Here is a 24,637-nt window from a genome sequence, read left to right as displayed (position 1 = left end):
TACCTGGAACATGATATTTCCCCTTCCTCATCCCAGGTTTCAAAAACAAACATATTGCTGGTAAGGGTTAATCTTACATGGTCAGAACAGAGTCCCTCAGTGGCTCCTTGTGTTTGGAGAAAGTCCAGGACTGGGAGCCTGAAGATCAGTTTAACTCTGAAGGGTGGAATATGCCAGCAGTAGGATTCCTGTTGTACAAAGAGCCATCAATGACCTACTTAGAGTCAGCCCAACTGTTGGTGACTATTCATGAGGGCCTCTCCCTCAGCAACCCACAAAATCCAGCCAGGTGACATCTCAGGCCACCTTTGCCAAGATGAGCCACAGCCTGGGGGTAAACATGACCCACAGCCTGGAGCTGGAGGCCCGGACAAGACCAAGGTCCAGCCGTGACCCATGTAGTCTTTCTGTTCCCTCGTGGATGCCAAGAATGGCACTAGATGTTGCCAGTGGATGTGGGAGAAGCAGTCAGCAGCACGGAAGTCGGGAGGCAGCGAGGCCTTCCATCCTTTCCTCATGTCGCTCCCTCCGCCATCAGCACCACAGCCTGGGAGGCTTCCTTCATACTCCCCAGAGGCAAGAACACAGGAATAAGCACACTTCTCCTGGAGGTTCTGCCATTCCTGGAATGTGTGACCTTGTCAAGAACAGAAATCACAGCTTTAATGGATAAGCAGCAAGACCCAGAGCCTTACCAGAACTGCATTATTGATTCCCTCTCTCTTTAAGCTGCACCACTTTCTTTCCTCTTGGAAAATACCCTGTTCTTTGAACAAGGCCCTTGGCTGTTGCAGAAGGTTTCAGCAACAGAGGCTTCTGGGACCCATTGTACTGGGGTGGGAGTGGTAGGTGCTCTGTACATATCTGGGTGCCTCTCTCTGCATCTCTCTTCGTTTCTGTCTCTGTCATTCTGCGTGTGTCTCGGTATGAGTCTCGGTGTGTATGCCTCTCTCTCTCTCTCTCCCTGTTTTGGTGTTTCTTGGGGTCTCTCTCTGCAACCCTTGGCCTCTATTTTCATCTCTCTGTCTGACTCTGAATGTGGGTGTCCCCATGTGAGTGTCCCCGTCTCCCTGTCTGGTCTCTGTCTAGATCTAGAGGGACCTGGACACAGAGGGCAGGAGACTCTCCGCGCATGTCTGTGTTGCTGGATGGCTCCCTTCCAACAGAGAGTCGCCCTGCCTCTGGGGAAGGGTCTCTCTTTCTGTTTTCCCCTGTCATTCCACTTCTCTAAGGGTGTTTCATTCTCTCTCCGTCTCTCAGAGTCTAAATCCTCCCATTGCCTGTTTGCTTCTGCATTATCCCTGAAGCCTCACATAGATAGTGTTTCTCATAATTCCTTGATCATTTAACAGGAGGGGAAAGATTTCCCGAAGTGGGAAATCTGGGCATATTGTTGATACCATAGAAGATGTCCTGGGGCGGGGGAACCAGAGGAGGAGGAGAGGGTGAGGCCGTGGGGAGATGGCAGCTCTGCTCACTCTCCTCTTAAATACACCCACACTCGTTTAAGAGCGTTCTCAGACAGGCCTGACTGTTTCACGGGGACAGCCAAAATAGTAGTAGGACAAGAATGAGACAGGTAAATGTATCTCTGACCTTCGCTAGATGAGAACAGATTGCAGAAGAAAAATCCTTTCAACCAAGAAAAAATAATTTCCAATCACAAGTCCTCAGATTGTGATCTATTTAAAGAAATGCCATATATATGGTATATGTATGGGGACCCCATTTGCTTTGCACTCACCTCCCAAATTAGGAGCGTAGTAGGCTGGCTCGTTAGCTTGGCCCTTTGGTGGGGTGACAAGAGTAATCAGAAGAAAGGTTCTGCTGAAGACAAAAGTGTCATTTCACTTATTGTTAGTCTGTTTACAATGATCACAATTATCCAAAGTGCATGAAGCATTGTGACCACAGCAAGTTATTTTATCATTTTAATTTCTCCCTCTCTCGTTTGTATTCGGAACCACTGACAGCACAAGGACGGGATGTGGGAGAGATCCCCACTCCGGGGCTGGCCTGCCACCTCCTCCGGCAGGAGCCTCTGGTTTGGGAGGGAAATGGGAGAAGGTGGGTCAGTGGAATGGAGGAAGGGGTCAACACTGACATGTTTGCTAGCCCCTGGATCGCTCCTTCTCAGCTGGCCTGAAATCCTCAATGCTACGGACACCCCCTCATGATGAACCAGAGTCTAAAATACCTTGTGTTTTAGGTATGTGTTGCCTAAGACAGGTAATGCATTAATTCACTGGTAGAATTATTACCACGTGAGCATAGACCAAAATTCATCACATCGAATATAAAATGATCACAGACAAGCACATTGATTATCCTGGGTTTGGGAACCAGGGGCTGATACTCTCCAGGCAAGTATCATAAGAAGAAAGAGTTAAATCTGGACTGTACATGATTACCACCTAGGGGTTAGAACCTGCGAAGCAGGGGAGGAAGAAACAGATGATAAGTTCTGAGTAGGGCTAATTAAACAGTCTTGCAATGATCAAAAACTAGTGGGCAGAGTGAAGGAAGGATTGGAAGAAGTTAGGCTAAATTTACGTAGTACATAGATCAGCAGTTCTTAACCCTGGCAGCACTTAGAACCACTGGGGAGCTTAACAAATAAACGTGACTATGCCCCACCTCTAAGGCTTTCTGGTAAAATTTGTCTTGGGCAGGGCCAGGACAGTGGTATTTTTAAAAAGCTCTCTAGGTGTTTCTAGGGTGCAGCCAGCATTAAAAGCCACTGACTCAGACCATCAAAACCTGAGAGTAACATTCTGGATATGATTCTTACATGTAATTAGAAAAAAAAAGACTATTTTCCAAAGCACTGAGGGACAGAATTTCCCTGTGGTGGCCTAATGGATTGATACTGAAAACCTGAAAAGGAAGGAGCCCTGCTAAACCGGAAGGAACTGAAAGTGTCCTGTCTCTCTCCGGAGAGCATGGTGGCAGACCAGGGTGAGTGAGGGAGCAGAGAATACTACACCCGGTGGGCTGCTTTGAACAAAATGTTTATAATGCTAATACTCTTCAGAAAGGCCTAGGTGAGTGGGGAACTTAACTTCGACTACATTAGAATCACCCCAAACCCAAGCCACACTGCAGACCAGTTCAATCAGAACCTCAATCAGAACCTGGGACCCAGGCAGCATTATTTGAAGCTTCCAGATTGATTCCAATGTTTGGCCTAGGTTGAGTACTGCTGCTTTACAACCACTGCTTTATTCTTAGAAAAACTGGGTGGGATTGGTGGAGGCAAGGGTGGGGCTTGCCAATTTTTTTGTTTGTGTTTATTTTTCAGAAGAAAGGGATGTAGAGTCATCAATCTCCCACATATGAATAAAGATATTATTCCTAGGACTAGGAATAAGATCAAAGCTTTTGTGAGAGTAAGGCGAAAAGGGATAGAAAAATAAAGAGAAGAAAAAGAAGAGAAGACTAAGGAAAGCAAAGGAGAAAGAACAGAAAATCAAAGATCATATGGAAGGGCCAGTGCTGTTATCTAGGGGCCCTTGAGGGCCCAGCCCCTTGTCCCGTCACGCCTCTCCCTGCAAGTGTCCTGCAACACCAGCCCGTGCTGGCCCACGTGCATGCCCTTGGATGTTGGTGTGCGAAACTGTAGATGGCCTCTTCCCTTGTTTCTGGGGATGTTCCCTGGGCCAACCTGGAATCCCCTTTTTTTGCTGCCACTTAAATTTTCTTTCAGTTTTTCCCCTCACTTGAAAGAGCTAGTGGGTCACACTTTGCACAACAACGCTGCAGGTGATAATACATGAAAGGGCATGCGTAACGTCCAGTGACTGAGCAGGCCCCTAACCCTTGTGCATGACGCCAGTAACCATGGCCAGTGGCCTTTCTTGAAAATCAGGTTATTGGACAGTTCTTTGTAACAGGATCAGAATTTGTTTCCCTTGAATTTTCAGTTTGCATGTGGTTCAACCAATAGGACTCATAAAGGACAAGGGGGCCATCATGGGAATCCAAGACTTCTGAAATTCTCTTTTGCCTGCTTCATCCCTTGCTCTGCTGCTGCCAGTTCGAGGTTCACCCCTCCAGGCCCTGCCACTGAGTCACTCTTCTCTGAGTGCAATTAAGTTGACTTTCCTCCCTTTGGATGTGGTTCCAGGATGCCAGAAAGAATTTGAACAGCTCAAAGAGGCACTCCCCTAGCACTTGTGGAAGCTCCATGCCATGAAGTGTTAAGGGATAGTTTTAGCAACACTTCACAGGCCAGAAACTCCAGCATCATTCTCTTGTCCAACTTTTAGGTACAAAAATGAATATGAAGACTTTACCTCTGATATTCTGGAGATCCATTTTGCAGAGGTTACTCGATCCTTTAGGGCTTCTCTTATCTGGATAGTTAACCAAAAAAAAATATGAATTAAAGGATTATGAGAAATCAACATGTATTTGGGACTGGCTAATCCTGTGGCAGGGGAGTGTGTTACCAGCCAGGTCCCGTAGGTGGGACAGGGATCGGTAACTTGGTGACAAGGTCTGGGAAAAGGTGGGGAGATGGCGAGAGATAGGCAAAGCAGAGCAGGCACAGGAAATTTATAATCAGGGCCTTGAAATGAATGTAATGGCTAAGAAGTGACAGTTGCCAGCAGTTTGAGGATACCTGGACATGGCTTTGAGGGTACTTTGGGGAGTACTTGAATAGTTGAACATTTCTCCATGGTTCGTCAGTTATTCAAACCTCCTTTTCTAGAGGGCTTAACCATGGTTTTAAAAAAAAAAAGTCCTACACAACATAGCAAAGACCTTTAGGACCAAGAAAATAAAATAACAAATAACCATTTTGTTATGTTTTATAACTCTAAAGTGTTTTTTACTCCGGTCATCTCCTTTTACCCAAATAAATAAATAAATAATTCTTTAAGATAGGTACAACTGAGGAAATTAAGACTCAGATTGTGTAGCATGCAAAATTAGTCAACTACCGAGAGTAAGAGCCAGGGGTTAGGGCCTGACTTCAGCCCATCCTGTCATTTTCCCTAAATAACTCCTACTGTAACCAGGTACTCTCTTGCCTTTTGCTATATTAAATGTTATTCACCTTCCAAGGCCACGTAGAAGTGTTGTCCTCACACTTAATGTAGGCTGACGTCCCCTAGCTCTGAGCGACCTCACCCTTCCCTGAAAATGCAGTGTTCTCCATCACGCACAAGCTCTAAGAGGTACGAGCTCTCCCTGGTATGGCGTCCCTGCACTCAAAGCCCATTGCAATATGTAAAGACATACTGGAGCCTCTGCTTGAATTTCTTTCCTCCCATCTTTTTTTTTAATTCTGTGTTTCATAATGTGCATAATACATACTTTGTAAATAAACAATAAACACATCTGGGGATAGGTGATCCTCAAAGCTTAAAGACTGCTGGTATATTCAGTAGTCTCCCCTTACCCATGGTGTTGCTTTCCATAGTTTCAGTTGCCCACAGTCTACCATGGTCCGAAAATATTATATGAAAAATTCCAGAAATAAACAATTTATGTTTTGTGGTGCTCCTAGTAGTGCAATGAAATCTCCCAGCATGCCATTCTGCTTCATCTGCACTGGATATGAATCATCCCTTTGTGCGGTGTATGCAGCATCCATGCTGCATACACCACGTACCCATTAGTCGCTTTCTAGTCATGTCAGTCATCAGACTGACTGCCACGGTGCTGTGGTGCTTGTGTTCAAAACACCCTTATTCTACTTAAAATGGCCCCAAAGCACAGGAGTAGCAGTGCTGGCTGGTGGGATATGCCAGAGAAGTCGTGAAGTGCTTCCTTTAAGTGAGAAGGTGAGTACAGTACAATAAGACATTTTGAGAGAGAAACCACATTGATATAACTTTATTGTAGTACATTTTAATAATTGTTCTATTTTATTATTAGTTATTATCGTTAATCTCTAACTGTGCTTAATTTATAAATGTATTGTAGATATGTATGTGTAGACAAAAGAACAGAGTATAAAATGGGTTCTAGACTACCCATGGTTTCAGGCATCCACTGGGGATCTCGGGAAGCAGTCCCCATGGAGAAGAGGGGGACTACCTTACAGTGTTTTGTCAATGAATCATAGCACTTTTCAGTGTCTACCTTTTACAACACAATTTTAAAGGCAGAATGTTTTGATCTTGTTGGAAGCTTCCATATCTTAAGAGTTTTTGCACACTTCATAACACCTCACACTGATACACTAATAAATAGTAATAATGCCACTGATGATTTGGCTATAACATACTAATTGTGGTATTAGATTAATGAAAAACAATAATATGGTATACAACTACATCATAACATAAATGCTTTCTATGCGTTTTCACTTGCAAAACTGCTTTTGTTCTTTACTGTAATCTAGCAAAAAAGGAAGGGAAAGCATTGTTATCTCTGCATTCTCTCTGAGGAATCTGAGGTTCGTGTAATTTAAAGAACTCCTCACTGGCACACAGCTAGTATGGGAAAATATCAAGAATAAAAGACTAATACTCTAACTTTCACCTCTGGATAATTTTTATCAGGTAATGGTATTCTCATGAGAAAGTGAAAGGACCATTGTGAAATGTCTTTTTTTTTTCAGAAACCTTGCATATTAACTTGTTAGAATAGCATTGATAGTTCATTAACAAATTAAAAAATAAAAATTTCTGCAATGAAGGTGTTTGCATCTACATCTGAGAGGGTTATTTGCTTTTCTCATTTCAAGATACAGTATAATATTATACAGTAGAAAGAGGGTGATTTTAGAATCCTAAGTAAACATTTGGTGTTTTGTTCATTTGTTTAGGTTTTATTTGATTTACCACCCATTACCTATACCCAGTCTCTGTGTTAGGAGGATTGCTTTCTTTGCATCCATTTCTCTTGAAGGTAGAAGCCAGAATTCACTTTCCAAGCCTCCCTTGCAGCTAAGATGCAGCCATGTGACCAGAGTTCAGCCAATTAGAAATGACAACTCAAGAAGCAGATCTGCCAGCAGATCCCAACAGGCGGGATGGAGGTGATCCCTGAGACAGTAGTACCAGCAACTCTAGCTTAGCATCCACTAGTTGATGTTGGCTTGGTGGCCTGTGCTTTCATGTTTAGGAAACTGGGGAAGGTATGGCATATGGAGCAGTTCTGTGTTATGAACTGGGGACCATTCCAGGTGTGTAGCCTCCATGTCTTCAAGCCAAAGAGACACCTTCCCAAAAATAATATTGTGAAATTTAAAAAATTCCTTTTCTGCTTCAATTGGTGAGAGTAGGTTTCTGTAGAGATTCTGTATAAGCTACTTAATCACTCTGAATGTTTCCTCATCCATAAAACTGAAAATAGAAATATCCAAGGTTGTTTTAAGCTAATGTGTATAAAATGCTTAGCCCCTTAAGAGCTTGGAATATGGCCAACATTACTTGCATGACAAAGAATAGTGATGTCCTGTTCAAGTGTCTGCAGAAATAATTGATGTAAAAGACACTCAATAGGTAAACTTTACAAATAAGCATCTCAGGGTCAGGTATTATTAATGCAGGAAAAAAAAAGAGAGAAGTTACAGTACCTTTGGATCCAGGATGATTCCAAACACCAAGATGAAGAAGCCCTGAGAAAGACAGAAGAGGAAAAAAAACCATTTTCAAAATAATATTGATAGTAATAACAAATAACAAGAAATACCAGCATTCATGATCAGTTCCTGTTTGGAAACTGATAAAAGTAATAAAAAGAAAACTGAAATGAAGACTATTTGATTCAATCACTGGCTCTCTCATTTTAAGGTCACAGCACCCAGATTCGCTCATTCCACAAACACTGATAGCACATGCCTCCCCTGTGCCTGCCCCTGTTCCAGACACTTGGGGTATCCATGATTCATGCAAATATATTATAAGAATTTCTTTTTAATCTGGGCAAAATAAAAGTGTTTTGCATTTATCAGGAGCTGTGTCTCTCCTCAGAAAATAATGATCCAAGCAATAGTCAGAGAAGATATTATTCAATGGATGGCACCATTAAATCCCTGAATAATTAGTAATAAAAGAAACTTTCATAGAAAAAAGAAAAAGCATCCATGCTCAGTTTTATTTAACACCCTCCACCTCTTTCTCCCATTCACAACCAAAATCAGTTATAAAATGCAAAGAAAAATCAAGTACATGGACCACCAGAAAAACCAAAACCCAAAGCAGATTGACTTTATGTACTTAGAAAAGTACATAATGGGAGCTCAGAAACAAGGGCTCTGAGTATGATACAGAAGGAAGTCATTAGCTCTCATGTCTCTGATCGTCCATAATAAAGATGGACAGCACCAAGTCAAAGGGAAGCTGTTCCTCCATCATTGGAACCATCTGAGTTTTCAACCTTTTTTTCATATGTAGTGGCACAAAACCACCACAAAAGAAGAAAAAGTGTTCATCCTATTTCAAAGATAACAAAAGGAAGCTCATACTCAACTTTTAAAATGTGATAGACAGCAATATCAATTAGACAAAATTTCTCTTAGAAGTGTGGTTACGCAGGTCTTTGCTCACCAGAAAAGAGAAGTGAGATAATGACTTTTGATTTAGGCATCCTTTTTAAATCGCTCTGATTTCATAATCATATGTAAACATTTACCCAGGCAGAGGCCTATCAAAGTTCATAAGTTTAATAGGAAATAATAAAGATGGTGCAACCAAGTGGTCATCAGCAGAACAACACTGAAGCCACCGCTGCCATGATTTATGAAAAACCAGCCGAGAGGTGAAGGACCTCACAGAGACCAGCGAGCACCTGGATGGCCACGCAGCTCATCCACTCCCCTAAACCTTCCAAACGACACCTCTCCATTCCACCAGTCTAGCAAGTGCTCCAAGCTTGGAGTGCTTCTATCAGACTGCTTTTTTTGTGTGACACTCTTAGCATACAAGATAACTATTGAAATCTGTTGTTGGTCTGCTAACGAAATGCCACTGATGGACGGCATGGTCCATGAGGTGACAAAATATCATTTGTATACAGATGCTTGAGACAAATATATCCCAGTCTGGGTTTGGCACTAAGAATACATTTTAAATCAGAATATCCATGAATTTTGCCCAATAATTAAATTTTTTAAAGATTGGAGAAACCACAATTCTAGTCTGTTTCCTCTATGAGTATATATTCCTTTGGCTAAAGGACTAAGAGGAATCTATTTTCTTGAGAGACTTTCAATTTCTCGAGGTGGGACTGATTGTATTTACATCTGCAACATTGCATAATGCCAGGTACAAAATAAATACTCATTAAACATGGTGTCTCTGTGCATTTGTGTGTCTATGCCTGTGAGTGTGTTTCTTTATTATGCAATCTGCAACTGCATAGCTGTAAATACATAACAGGGAAATACCCCACTATAATCACTTTACATTGGTCCATGCCACCTTGAGAAAAGTTACACAAAATATTATTCAGAAAATTTGGATATACTATCAGTCATAAGGTGTAGCTTCCAACTGAGATACATTCAGAGGTAGCAACTTCCATGTATTTCTTTTAATAGGAAAAACCCAATTTGAGCAGAGAAATCCCAAAATGTTCTCCCAGGTTTAAAAACATGTGCTTTACTGCTAGAGATTGCACGTTCCCCACTCCCAAATTCATGTGCCAAATCCTCACACCCAATGTGAACGTATTAGGAGGCACACCTTTGGGAGGCAAGTAGGACATGATCTCCATAAGAGATCAGGGCCCTTGTAAAAGCGGCCCCAGGGAGCTCCCTCACCCCTTCCACCATGGGAGGTTGTCGCAAGAAGACAGCTGTCCTTCTGAAAACCAGGAAGTAAGCTCTTCTCACAAGACACTGGATCCGCTCATGCCTCAGTCTTGGGCTTCCCAGCCTCCAGTACTTTGAGAAATAAATTTATGTTGTTCATAAGCCACCCATTGTGATAAGGGTTCCCAAACTTAGACCAGCTCACAATTACTCTCGGTATACACAGGAGAAGATACCAACTAGATGTTATGGATCGACAAAGTAGCATTCAAGGCAGCTCCTTACTGGGTGGGGCAAAAGTAGTTTTAAAGTTGTTCATATGGAAAATAACACAATAATGAATAAATGATAAGACAAAAATAAAGCCTGTGTTTTTCATACCCACAACTGTAAATCTACTTTTATTCTACCCTGTGTAATAATCCTTCCCTAGTAAAAAAGTTGGTTGAGCTTTAAAACCAGTGTAGGTGCTCCCACGGGACTAGGACCAGGAAATCTATCAAAGAGCTTTCTCTCTCACCTTCTGGATCTCTCGGCGTGAAGAGGAGTCTTTCCTTTCAGCCTGTTTCATCAACCTCAGTTTCCTCTCTTCTCAGTTCATCCTAAAACTCTGCTCATCCTGCTTCTTCTCTCTCAGTTGTTTTGGTCTCCCACCTCCCTAGCTCTGTGGCTTTCCTCTCTCTCCTCTCTAGGATGCCTTGATGCACTGATATTCTGGTAACCTACTCTGCTAATTTGTAGCACTTGCCAATCTCCATGGCTAAATACTTCCGCCATGGTTAATGTAAATCTAGCAACATGACATCACTGGCCATAAAGTTAGGAAGAGATGGGCATAACATTATACAGTGTTTCCACCATACAGATACAGTAGATTCAAATAATCTGGAGAGTGGAGTATACTGTGGACAAACAATTAGGGAGTGATGAGTATTGAGGATATTTGAACTTTGCTTTTGAGCTTATTTTCTACACAATTTAGTAATGTGTATGTTTACAATCAGCTCACAAAAATTCATGAAAATATAGCAGTCAGCTGAGCAAGTGCAAGCCAGCTTCAGCACACCACTGCCTAATGCCTGCCCCGGTGTCTGGCCTTCACCCAAAACCTGCTCTTGACTTCTCACTCTCCCATTGGTACTGGTACTTAGATGGGCCCTGCCCTCCTCCTTGTCGGGGGTCAGGACAGAAACTGAGTTTAAATTACAAGTTAGTGCTGTTATTACAGGTAAAAGAGCTCACAATACCAAAAGACAAGTGCTTACAGCCTAGCCCAAAACAAAAACCATAGTTAAGATGGCCCCAAGGGAGGAAAGGAAAGAAAAATGCTGAGGAGTAAGACATGAACTCATTAAATACCCATGACAAATACCCACAGGTATGCTGAACATAAACTTAGGAATACTAGGTTTTTATCTTTATTCTACCAGTGGCTAGATGCATAAACAGGTAAGAAAATTGATAATTACTAAGAGCTATACAAAAAATGTAGGGTATTGGATTGGACAAAATGTTCATTGGTTTTTTTCATAAGATGGTGCTAGTAGCACTTAGTTGTCTTTAACTTCATTCAAAACAATGTTATTTTATTGTATTGTGACAGCTGTCATAACGGCATGTACTTAGAAAAAACCTATCAAAATTGGTGATTTTTGTGTAGCCATTTTAACATTGAAGATGGAAAAAATACACAACATTTTTGGCATATTATGCTTTATTATTTCAAGAAAGGTAAAAATGCAACTAAAACACACACATGCAAAAGAGATTTATGCAGTGTATGGAGAAGTGCACATGTTCCTGATCGGACATGTTGAAAATGGTTTGCGAGGTTTAATGCTGGAGATTTCTGGATGGATGATGCTCCACGGTCAGGTAGACCAGTTGAAGCTGATAGCAATCAAATTGAGACATTAATTGAGAACCATCAGCATTCTGCCACTTGATCAAAATATCCAAATCCATTAAGTTATTGGTGCACATGAAAACTATGTCTTTTACTTTATGGAAAAAAATCATATGGTCTTTTGGGCCAAGCCAGTGCAATTAATATATTCTATAGAAATGCAGAAAAACAACAACAAAGGGTCAAAAGATTAGCCCTCCCATTATTGTTAACATTGTTCTCTAAGACATCAAAATGTTTATTGTAAATAAAATCATTTACACTTAAATTTTGAATGAGAAAATATTTGACTTAAAATTTATATGATTTATTAGGAAAAAATATTTATTTGAAAATAAAATTTTCTAATAAAGGTGAACTCAGAAAAAATATTTTAGAGGTCTTAAGAAAAATAAAATCTTTCTTTCCAATTAGTTGCCATTTGCATATTTAACATTCAGTATAATAAACTTTGACTCTTTGGTATACTGTAACCAAAAAATGTGAAAAATAGAAAAATTCATCAAGAAAGGAATTGTTGAATATTGAATACTATGCATCAATTAAAGAGACATACATATCTATAGTAATCTGGTAAAAATGCTAGGATGTATTTTGAAGTGAAAAAGTAAGTTGCAAAATACTACTTATTGTTTTTAACCCCAATATTATATAAAAATTTATTGGTCTATTAAACATGTTTTAATTGACAGAGATGAGATAAGAGAGGAGAGGACAGGGGAACCATCTTCAATACCATTCTATATGACTTACTTTATTAAAATAAAATGGTTTCCAAAGGTAACTAAAAATTCTAAATGGAATAAAATATAAATTCACATATGTAAATACATCCAGTTACATACCTAGATTTTTGGAGAAATGGTATTGCTTAATCTCTAAACCAGTTAAAACTAAGCGTATTTTAGGTTACTTGTGATCTGTAGGGCATTTTAATTCTTGTTATTTACCCATTCACCATTTTATTTCATTTTCCAAACACTGCTGTAAAATGGGCAGATTATATCCATTTCTATAAATGAGAAAAATATGGCTCGGAAAAGTTAAACAAGTATCCCAGGAGAATGTTATAGATTAGTAAATGATAGACTCAAAATTTGAATCCAGACCTTTCTGGAACAAAAGCTTATTTCCTGACCCAATAGGCTACTCTAAATCCACTGTCTTTTATAAATAAATATGATGCCATAACCTCCTGATTACAAAACTTCTTTCTGAATTCCCTCACTTGGACTTGGTCAGAAGCACCTGGACTTACCTGGAATGCATTGAGCAAGGAGAAGAGAATGTGGAAGACCAGGGAGGTATCATCGACGACTGTGGCTATTCCGAATCCCCAGGTCAGGCCCAGCAGAGGTGTGAGGATGGCGATATTCTTACTGATTCTCACAATGGCTCTCACCTCCTGGAACATGGAACTGCCAATGGCAGGTCGCTGGGTTTTGACAATCACCAATGTCACTGTGATCAGGTTTACTACCACGATGACCAAGGCTGGGACCACAAAGGCCAGGAGGGCCTTGGTCCTGTCCCAGTTGAGCCAGCAGGCCTCAGGCCGTAGGTAGCCTTTGCCAGGCTCAGTGGCAGCAACTGTGATAACAGCGATGACCAAAGGACACCCATAGCCCACAGAAAAGAGAGATGCCACCAGGACTGACTTGGGCAGTGTATGGAAAACAATCAGGATTCCATAGAGGATAAGAAGTGCCTTAGCAAGCATCCAGAAAAACACAGAAAGGTAAAAGAAGTGAACAAAAAATGTTGCTGCCACACATCCACCGTGGTGTGCGGTTGGACCACCAAGAAAGGAAGCCACAATGAACCACACATCGGCCATCAGCAAGGTGACCGCAACATTAGCAATACACAAGTGGCGTAAATAGGAGATCTCTGTCTTCGTCACTCGGCTCCAGACCAAGGCCTCAATGGACAAGCAAAGGATCAAACTGCATATAGAAATGCCCAGGCCTATATACGTGATGTAAATCAGGATGGGACTCTCCAAGATATGTGGTGACATAAGAATGGAGAATGAGGTGAACAACGTGCTTGGTCTGCATTTGCAAACAGCTTGCTGGGAGTTTTCTCGAATCTTCTGACAGGCATGCTGGTCCCATCTGCTCTCTAAGGAGTGCCAGCCAACACACTGTGTCCCCCTCCCCTTGGAACTCCTGATCTTCTCAAAAACCAGTGAGATTCTTTGAAGTTCCTTCGGCAAAATGACAGACAGGACAAGCCCATTCACAGTGTCCTTTTCTGAAAGACTGGCTTCTAAGATGGCTCCAAGAGTTGGAAATGCAATGCTGATAAACTGAGAAGGGGAATGCACCTTCTGAACTTCATCTCTGCTGATCAACACCCTCCCGGTGACATTGTTGCCGGTGTCATTAACTCTCATTGAGAAAGTTAAATTCCTTCCATTGTTATCTCCAGATATGATGGTGCCCACAGTATGAATGAAGGCATCCGGTATGTCAATGGGATGTTTATTTATAAGTAGCCTTTTTGCAAAGGTATTGACCGAGTGTAGTAGCACACAGCTGCTGTTTTTTTCAGGGATGAAGGTCCAGTTTGAGATGCTTTTGCTGTCAAGAATGTGGTTGGCCATGATGCTGTAACTCTGTCAATGAAGAACCAGCATTAGTACTGAGCCATTGTCTGATCCTGCCAGGACATTCGAGCTTCCCTTTTATAAAATGTGGTCCTTCAACCAGCAATATAGGCATCGCCTTGGAACCTCTTAAAGATGCAGGATCTTGGGCTCCACCCCAGTTAAATTAGAATCAGCATCTTAATGAAATCCCCAGGTGACTCACATGGTGCTCAAGTTTGGGTTGGAGGGCAGAGCTACAAGGGAGCTGCCCTCCTTCCATTTATGCAATGCCTCCTGTGAGACAGGCAAGTGGGAAGCCTTCACCTTGCTCATTTCCCTCATCAGTTCTACTTCACACCTGGATGAAACTGGCAATTTGCTTACCCTGGTCAGAGCACCCACCCACTAGGTAATTAACACTTATTAAATACCACTGGAGAGAAATATGCCAAATTGGAAACCAACCCTAGAAACTGAACCTCCTCTTTACTGTCCTCTACCTTGAAAATCAAAAATGAAGGAATGGGTCCAGTTCCATTTCACATTTCTGCAGCAGACATCTATGGCTATTTTCTTGGCATGCAGTTATTTTCCATTTTAGCAACCTGTTCTGACTCACAAATAAAAGCTTTCTCTCTGTGGGACCTAGGACGGTTCTTACAAGTTTGTAGTAACCAAAATATACATCGGAAAAGCTTGCCTCAGTTTGCAATCCAGCACCCAGTAAGAGTTTGTTGATTTAAATCACCCAGTCAGTGACTCATATCTTTAAATGTCTGTTGATTGAATGTGTTCACTTTTTCCATTCATTTACTCACTTTTTTTCAATAAAGATTTATTTTCAGCACTTACAAGGTATTTGAGACATGGAAGTAAAAGACATGGCCTTCTCAGACTCCCAAAATCTTCAACTAACAGGCATTCCTTTCCCACACACACTGCGAAAATGCTCTCCCAAATATTTGAGGCCACTTACCTGCATCTTTGTTTCGTCCACATTTGTCAGCTTCTCTGCTGCTGATATGTTGCGTAGGAGCTGCACAATGACAGCGATGTTGCCCGGTATCCGCGGAGAACGCTGAATGTTCTTGATGACACAGGACAAATCCTTCGGACACCTCTGCAACAATATATCTGCAATGGCTTCAGATTTGACAAATTCATTTATTTTTATACTTGGAGATGCTCCAAATATAGGTGAATCCTCCTGCAAAATAGAAAAAAATTAAGAACCTTTTATCATGTTACCTTTGTTTTACTGTAAAAGTACCTTTACTAAAGTGCAGGACAGCCTTGTCAGACAATTGTATATTGCATGATGCTTTTCCATTTTCCATTGTCCAAGTCACATCTGCTGTGGTACAACCTGCCCAGTACCAAGGTCTATGAACAGAAAATGAAAGTTCCAGCTAGCCAGTTGCCTAGTTCTGAACCCCCTACATCCAAATAGCATCTGCACCTTTGGCATACCACTTCATACCACTTCTGTGTATACATACTGTGTGCATAGATACATTTCTCATGTCATGTAAGCTTATTTTTTACTCTTCTTAAGGGGAAAAGCATGAGACATAAGAAATTCTGAACAGATTTGGATGAATCAACGAGAACATTGAGAAGAAAGACTAAAAAAATAGTGACAGGCAGTATTTCGCACAGGTTCAGACTCCGGGTCTCACATTTTTAAGCAGGGATAGCAAACTATGGTCCCAGGTTGGCTGCCTGTTGTTTTGTTGTTATTGAGATTCAGCTTGCTCATTCATTATAAGGATTGTCTATGGCTGCTTTCCTGCTACAATGTCAGAGCTGAGTAGTTTAGACAGAGACCATAACCTAGAATATTTACTATCTGGCCCTTGACAGGGAAAAAAATGCCAAACCTTGCTTTAGCGGACCCCTTGCTCCAGCCTGACACTTGATAGAGGACAAGAAGTCCATAGCCTAGAGGACATGGCCACTCAGAAGCCGTGTCTGCTTCTAGACACTTGAATTTTCTACTCAACCATTGCAAGTCCATATCCGGGGCCTCCCCTAAGTCTGTGCTGCTAGAGATTGGCCATGTCATGAGTGTGCTCACCCACAGGCCCACGAGGTGTCAGAGAGACACCGGTGTTCAGGCTTAGGGATGTGTAGCCTTGGCTTTCCTCTACCTTTGAGGTGCAGGATAGAATTCTGGAATGGGAGACTGATAAAACCTATTTTATGTATCAGTTTATAGGTTTGATTTGAATAGGAAGCATTTAAATAGGAGGGTATGTATATTGTTCTCCATGTATATCTTTGCACAAGTCCTTCAAATCAAGGGCGGGCAGCCCTCTGAAGTCTGGCAGAGGAACTTCAGGGATAGCATCCACTTTCCCCCGCCTCTCCTCTAAAATGGGATGGGAATGTTGCTAGGACACAAGAGATGCTAAAGCACTGACTCCTCTGAATTAGTCAGCAGCTGAACTTCAGAAAGATAAAGCCACTGCTAGAGAAGGAGAAGAAGAAACAAAAGAAGAAATACCATTTGACCTGATTTTATTCACTAGAATTTGATTTTTTTATGTAACTACTTAAGCATATGTGAAAAAAATGTTCTTTGTTTGACAATGAAATCCTTCCCTCTATCTCAGCTCTATTCTCATGTTTTTCTGAGCTCAGAAGTCACCTGGAGATCTGGGTAAAATGCAGATTCAGACTCAGCAGGTCTGGGGTGGGGCCATGTCTAAAGGCTCTCAGAGATGTCCTGTGCTGCTGGTCAGTGAAGGACACATTGGGTAGCCAGGCTTTGGGGCATCAAAAAGCTAAGAGTGGGAATGGAGAAGTAAGCTGCGAGGATTCTAGACAGCTTTCCTAGCTCTGACCTAAATGATCAGGTTCCTTTGTGTGACGACAGGTGTGAGAGACTGGAGCACAAACATGTAGATGCCCCAAGTTAAGAATGCCATTCTAGTGTGGAGAGAGGACAGGTGGGTGTTTATGTATTTAGCTGTAAATGTCCATACCTACTACCCTGCCTGGAGCTGCCCCTCTCTCTTATTGAATGCACTATGCATTGCTAATTTGGCGTGCTACTTTGCATGTGGGAGAAAAGATATTATTACCTCAAAGATGTTAAAAGCTGTAAGAGTCCGGCAGGTATCAATGATCTTGTACCATTTCTTGTGCCTACATACAAACCCCACATTTCCAGGAGTGTCAGGGGGGCAAGGTTGAGTGCAGTTGGAATTGTCCACACAGACACCATCACAAACACCTGCGAATATAAAAGGCATCAGCATCAGATGGAGAGATCTGGACTCCAGGCTGCACGGGCCAGTCACCAGGGTGTCAGCACATGAAGGCACACAAATCCTGCAGCTATCAGGTGTCTCTTCTTTGCAAAGCAGAGGAAGACTGAAGTAGATTAGTCATTGCCATGCATTTCAGTGACTAACTACTATCCTGAACTCAAATACAGAAAATCGATAAAAGTGCAACCGGCCCAGTTGCAGTGAGAGGGAAGAGCCCACAGCTCAGTCCACTAGGTCCCGTCACCCCCCATAGGGACACCCCGAGCACCTCCTCAGTTTCCTAGATGAAGGGACAGTTTGGAAGCCATAGTATCTGATGTTCTTCAAGAAACCTCCCAGTGCTGGAGCCTTGTAATGAATTATGTCATCAACGAGTTCTCACTGAACTGGCCATGGCTTCTGTCTGAGCTGCCTCAGTCAAAAGGATTTATAACAAAGAACTGTCAGACCAGAAGAAAGCAGAGCATGCTGGCAGGAGAGGGAGGCAGGAGTCGAAGGCACAATGAAAATGAGGAAAATAAAGAAGGAGTCCCTTCGCAAGCCATAAGGGAGTCCCATCAGTCATGCCATGAGACAGAGTGGACAATGGCCCCCTATTACGACAGGCGGACAGTAAAATTTTCATTTGATTAGTCACTGCTCCATACCATGTGTTCCAGCAGACACCTCCTCCCTGCCTTTTCTGGCACCCTAGAGAGGGAAAAATCAAAATTCACATTAAAATCCATCGGCGATATTCTAGCCCAGTTATTTACTTTAGTCACAGACCAACAGCCACATCTCCATTGGCTCTAATGCCAGGGTGCCACCGAAAGCTTAGACCATGAAGTGAGTCCCAGGACCCCATGTGCGCTTCAGCCATGGGACAGCTGTCTCTCCCACTGCCTTTCAGTAGGAACCCTCCTTCCACTCTGGTGGGGATGAAATGCATTCTACCTAAGAAATACTGAGAAGTTAATGCAGGTTAAGCTTCAGAACCCACTGCTTGTTTGGGCCCCTTCAAAGCACTGAGAGAGGATCTAGCGATGGGTTTATATGATCATATGTCCTATTATTTTTATTTATTTATGTATTTATTTATTTATTTATTTATTTATTTATTTATTTATTTTCAAGCAGAGGGGGGTGGGGGAAAGAAGGAGAGAAACATTAAGGTGTGGTTGCCTCCCCCATGCCCCATACTGGGGACCTGGCTTGCAACCCAGGCATTGAAGCAGTGACCCTTTGGTTTGGAGGCCGGCTACTCAATCTACTGAGCCACACCAGTCAGGCCTGTTTTATTAAATTTTCAAAAGCAAAACCGTTTAACCACCATCTGTTCAGATCATTATTTTTTTCCAGTTCAACTTCACCTCCTGCACACATTTCCTCATTTTGAATAGCACCAGGGAGGCTGCAGCTATTTACGGAATCTGGACAAGTAGAAGCTGAGTCGGGAGTACATTTAGCTTGGGTTTAATAGTACTTACATAGTTTGCTGTCATTTCTGCATTATGATGAGGACATCAATACGTGGCATTGAATACAGGGGAACTTACAATTAGTCACAGAAAAAGAAAGTTCTAAGTGCCCTGAAACCTTATAGGTCATATATGAAAGAAACTTGCTAAGAAGTTTTCCCAAATTTGACAACAATTCTACACATTCGTGTGGCATTACTAATAATGGATTGGGAAGCTGAAAGCTATTTTTCTAAACTGGAATAATAAAATTAATCAGCAATGCCAGGTGACAGACTGAATGATCCTTCTATTCTTCCTATAGAAAAAATATTATAAAATTAATGATGTACAAGTATGCAGCCAGAAATGCAGAAACAAAAATGTGGATTTTCATTAATAAAAATGTTATTTTATTGAATTGGTTACAAAATAATGCTAAGCAATTGATTATAAAATAATGCTATTCTTTTTTCTCATCCAAACTAAATATGCACTTTTCCCTAAATTTTGTATTTATAATTTCGTATCCTTCTTTAAAAGAGGGGTTCTCAAAAACCTGGCTTCCCCTTATCACAAGTGTTCCCACTTTTCCTGATTAGAAGCCCCTGTCTTCCCCACTCATCTGTATGATGCTGAAAACCAGTGTCACATTATGATCAAGGGGTGACTCTGGAAACAGAATGGCTGGGTTTACATCCCAATATTGCCACTCGGCACCTTGAGAAAGGTCATCTTTCTGAGCCTCAGTTTCCTCACTATAAAGCAGGTTAGGAATTCTAGTTCTATAATTCCATAATCTTTCCTCAGATGATTTTTATGAAGAATAAATAAGATCATGTATGAAAAACACTTGAACTGAGCCTGTAATATTGTAAGTGGTATTTAAGGTTTAGCTGTCGTCATTATTCTCCAAAAATGGACTCACTCCATGTTTACTACATACAAAGCTCAAGTTTGCCTCCTCCAAGAAGTTTTCCCTAATCCAATTCAAAATGATGCATCTTTTCCTCTCTGGCTCCTGTAAAATTTATTTTCCATACCACCATACCACCCATTCAGCACTTGGCACGTACTCACCTGACCTGCTGTCTCACTATCTAATCATCTTTACATATTCGTGTTAGCTTCTCAATTAAAAGTTCCTTAAGAACAGGGATTGTGTATTGTGTTTCTTTATATCCCCCTACGTAGCTACATAAGTACATATATGTATATATACATACTTATATGTATATATTGACACATTTGTGTCTATGTGCACACGTGTGTGGAATCTGAGTCTGTGTTGTCCTGCTTTTCCGCCAGAAGTTTGCCCTCTAGTGGCTAGAAAGAGCCTTGGTACACTTACTCCAACTTGCATTCCTAGATCTTAGTCATTGGGGAGGAACTAGAAGCTCAGTGACGCAGCTATGTGACTAACACTTGGAGTACATATTCTTTTCTCCTTCACAGCATTGTTTCTCTCTATGTTATCAAGATGAATCTTCTGTTTTCTCTACTAAATGAGAGTTTATGGAGAGCCTGATTGAACATTTGGGGTTTGTCAAAAGTGAGGAAGGTAGCTCTAATTCATGGAATACAACATCCTTCAACATACTGATGTAAGATGACTTTCTCATCTCGCAATCAAGAGAATCAAACTATTGTATATATGGAAGAGTAAAGGCCTTTCACTAAACAAGAACACTAAAATAATATTTGTGGAGTTCTGAAAGACCTTACAGTCTAACCAGTCCAACCCTCTGATTTTACAGATAAGGAAAGTGAGTGTTAGATAGATGAGGTGACTCGTACCAGGCCATGCAGAGCATTCTTCTTCAAGCTTGGACTAGAACTCAGCTCTCCCAACTCCTGAAACACTGTTCTTTCCACCAAGTCAACCCATGACCAAGTGGAGAAGTCATAGGGGTGTGTGTGGAAGTACAAGCATCTCAAGAATCCCTAAGCTCATCTTGAGAGGGCCATGGTCTCCAATACACCACAGTAAAGTACCTAAGAGTAGGCAACTCTGGATAATACTGGACGCATTAAACAGACTGCAGTGAAGTCACATTATACTAATCAGATATGTAGGCACACCACCATGGATGCTATTTACAAGGAATTTTGGAAACTCTGCCTTCAGTAAAGGACCTGATTCACTTCATCCTGGTTAATTTGCCAAAGCACACCTGTATACAAGTCCTGGTCATTTTATATCTAGGGTGGCATCTGATATGAGCTATGTTAGCTCCAGATACCAACAGTCCTCAACCAAATACTGAAATAAGTGAGTAAGTAAGTAAGTAAGTAAGTAAATAAATAAATAAATAACAAATACTTCAAAACCTGCCACCTGCTAAACCTGCAGAGCTGCCTGAGTGACTAGGCAGGTCAGGAGAGGAGTAACACCCAGAAGCTCAGCATCCACAACTTGCTCAGTAAAAACAAAAGGATCGAATGTCCTGGTAAGGTGATCCCAAATAATCAAAAAAATGAAGCTAACCTTCAACGCTCCAATGACTCTTCAAGTTCTGTCTTATAGAAAAGCATGGAGGAGAAAATGAAGGGAGGGAATAGTATCACACGGTGGGGTTGGGGTGCCACCTGGGAAAGGCCTTTCTGAAGGAGTCTCTGTCTAATCCCTTCCAGAAACTAGGGACTGGCTCAGTGTGAGGGGGGAAGGGGACTCATTGGGAAAAGTTCTACCCACAGACAAACCACTTAGAGAGTAAAGTAAGTATCACCTGGAAACTCTTAGATAGAATTTTCAAAGCCATTCTTTCTTAAGGAAGCTCTTCTTAAGAAGGTACATATTAAAATGGAAAGATCAAGAAGCTAAGAATATGAAGACAGGCATCCTTCAAATTCTGGGCTTGCCCTTTAGCTAAATAGGAATGTAACCTCAGCAAGTCACATTCCATACCCTGGGCCCTGGCTTTCCTACTGATAAATAAGGGAGTTGGCTTCAGCAGTTGATCTCAAGGCTCCCTTTCAGATCTTGGTGTCCAATAATAATTCTCTCTCTCGCTCTCTCTCTGAGTCTCCACAGATTAATTTAAATAAGTAATAGGGAAAATAAAATGACTTATATAGTATGAGGAAAAATATTCCAGAGAGAGCCATGGCACTCACTCCCCCCACAAAATGTATAGACAGTGCATTGCTACAAACTCCATCTCAGTTAGACCTTGCCTAGCCATTGACTGTCTGAGTTGTTCATTGCTCCCTCCAGCCCAACCATGGTGGTCACTCTCAGGTTTTGCAAAGGAGACACCATTTGGGGTGGGACAATGCTTCATTGTGGCAGACCATTCCTAGGGCCTGCCTACACTAAATGCCATTAAATATCTTCCAGTCAGTGTGACACCCTCACCACACCCACATTCCCAAGTGCCCCTGAGGAAGTGGCACTGCCCTAGTTATAAGCAACTGAAAGTTTCGTCATCAAAAGACATAGAAAAAAGGGTTTATTACCTTTAAATCATTTGAGCCTCATTGCACATCAGAAATATACAGAAGTTGTTGATGGGAAAATAAACTGCAGCTCTAGCTAAAACGCGTTTTGGTTATTATATATAGTTGCCATTTTTTTCTGGCTGAACCATTCTACCTCCATGTTCTCTGTACATTTCAGCTCAGATAACATAGAGCTGGATTTTAGTTTGCACTTGATGTCCCCACCATATCCTCCCCCACCTCCCTTCTCTTACCTGGCATAATGTCCTGCAGGACTCTGTGGGCAAAATAAACACTAAGCAGCACAGCAAAAACATATGAGTCATTGTCTTCAACACAGCTGCCTTTCTGGCTTCTATAAAAATAAATGAAAAAACAAAAGGTTTCCAATCTGAAGATTTCAAAATTCCATGCCACTGCAAATTCAGTCCGCTTATGAGAGTGGGTTCTGTCCTTAGTGCTGTCTACTACGAAGTCCCTGCTTCCGAGGTGGCCACCCTCCCTGTGCTCTCATCCGTAGACTTCACCAGGAAGTTGCACGTGAGCGTCAGCTGGCACTGGGAGGCACAAGCATTTGCTGAGATAACCTCCAGCAATCATCTTCCGTGGGCTTGCATGTGATGCCTCCTGGGAGAATCCCTCCAAGGGAACCTACCTGCCCAGGTCTAATAAATAACAGCCCAGGTTCAGGGGATGGGAATGATGTCTCACTCTCTGGGTTAGGCAGGGCTGAGAAACGTGTGGGTGGCTCTGGTGAAATGTGAGTTGAAATTCCTATGTGCAAACTCAGCCTAGAAATATATTTTTAGGGAGAGTAAGCACCAGGCTTGGCCTATTATCCCTCATTCCCACCTAACCCTGGAGCTGTATTTTCTTAGATAGGTAGCAACTTATTTCTGCCAAAACTGATCAAAACGATGCCTTGTCACCTAGAACAGTGCTGGACACATGGTGGGCACACAATGTATTCAATAATGGAAGAAGAAAGGAGGAAGAGGGGGAAGGTGGTTGGGAAGAGCTGATGATTTGCGTCAAGTCTATGCACTCTAGAGGAATCACGTAAGTTGAAAATTTCAATCCTAGTCTTTAATTACTTGAATATTTTTTATCCTGAGTGAGATCCTCTTTGAAAGGCATTTGCTGTTTCTTTGTTTTCAGACAGAATGATTTGGAAGGCTTGGAGGTCATCAGCAAAGGTCAAGAGCTTTACAGTGGTTGATATTTGCTATTTGACCATCTTTAGCCAAAAGGGAAGAGTCTTGATCCCAACCATGCATAATTCTGTAGCAAACAATGACATTATTTTAAAGATTAGGCAAAGCATATTTTAAAATCATGACTCTTCAATTGAAATGCTTGCCTAGCTGAAATTCCACTGAAATCCAATGGTTGTTTACAATATTTTGTATTATCTGCTTCAGCTTATTATCAACACAGCTTTCTGAAGGTCTACAGTTATTTAAACAAAGGGATTACTTTGTTGATCAACAATTTTAAAGAATTTAGTAGCAACCCAGATGGTCACTCAATTTTAAGTAATGGCAGTCATGTTTGCTTCCTTTATTCCAATCTCAGTCATTCAATGGATGGAAATTCCAGGATGCAAATCATGAATGTGACTTACTAGAATCATCATCAAAGCAGTTACTGGGTAAAATCATCAAAAATTGAAACAATTAAAACTGATGAATTTGTTGACACAATTCTCATGAAACCTGAATGTGATTCCATGTTTCCTAAATTGCATTAACTGTATATTGATATTTCCATCATACAGAATGCTTTTTCTCCCAACTAAAACAAATCTTTAAAAAGTGATTTAAGGAATGATTCAAGACAACAAACTCTCATGGAGTTAGCAGTAATCAGCCCAATATTCCATAGATACATTTTTTTAAATGGAGGAGGAATTGAATGATTATTTAAGGTTGATGGATCAACATGAAAACCATTCTGTTTGCTTAAAATGTTTAAGATGTTGTATTGAGATTTTCTTGTTTATTATATTGTCATTTTGTTTTAAATGGTAAGTATAGTGAAATTTTCATTTTTATCAAAATGGTTTTTGATTATTACCAAAATTATGTCTCCCTGTATGATAAAATAAGCACTTTGTGTTTTATGTGGTAATGACCTTCACTAGATTTTGTGGAATGGCCTGTTTTGATAGTTATGCTGCTATCCAGAATTTTCTAATGCCTTTTTTTACAATCCAGGTCTACTTTTTTCTGTAGAAAAACTGGGATGACAATTCTACAATGTTATTTTCCC

At 41.3% G+C, this 24,637-nt stretch overlaps 1 protein-coding gene across 1 annotated transcript; it reads right to left on the bottom strand.

Annotated features, from left to right (window-relative positions):
* Positions 1 to 454: 454 nt before the first annotated feature.
* Positions 455 to 22,692, bottom strand: ADGRF2 (adhesion G protein-coupled receptor F2). The gene is made up of 9 exons (XM_037140844.2): positions 22,621 to 22,692; positions 18,134 to 18,176; positions 17,298 to 17,449; positions 15,188 to 15,418; positions 12,877 to 14,238; positions 7,535 to 7,576; positions 4,296 to 4,355; positions 1,745 to 1,827; positions 455 to 637 (listed from the first exon to the last, which is right to left on the bottom strand). Exons 1-8 carry the CDS (start codon positions 22,690 to 22,692, stop codon positions 1,777 to 1,779), a joined length of 2,013 nt encoding a protein of 670 aa, XP_036996739.2. The 3' UTR covers positions 455 to 637; positions 1,745 to 1,776.
* Positions 22,693 to 24,637: the final 1,945 nt, after the last annotated feature.

Source organism: Artibeus jamaicensis, unplaced genomic scaffold (assembly GCF_021234435.1).
Source record: "Artibeus jamaicensis isolate MK-2021 breed Jamaican fruit bat unplaced genomic scaffold, CSHL_Jam_final contig_484, whole genome shotgun sequence".
NCBI classification, from domain to species: Eukaryota; Metazoa; Chordata; class Mammalia; order Chiroptera; family Phyllostomidae; genus Artibeus; species Artibeus jamaicensis.
The sequence above is the reverse complement of the archived record's forward strand: the minus strand, read 5'-3'. Positions and strand labels throughout refer to the sequence as shown.

Coding starts and splice junctions, on each gene's coding strand:
- ADGRF2 (XM_037140844.2), bottom strand. CDS start 22,692: ATGACTCATATGTTTTTGCTGTGCTGCTTAGTGTTTATTTTGCCCACA. Junction 18,177..22,620: donor CCTGCAGGACATTATGCCAG/GTAAGAGAAGGG, acceptor TTCCCTCTCTAG/GGTGCCAGAAAAGGCAGGGA. Junction 7,577..12,876: donor CCTTGCTCAATGCATTCCAG/GTAAGTCCAGGT, acceptor TGTCTTTCTCAG/GGCTTCTTCATCTTGGTGTT.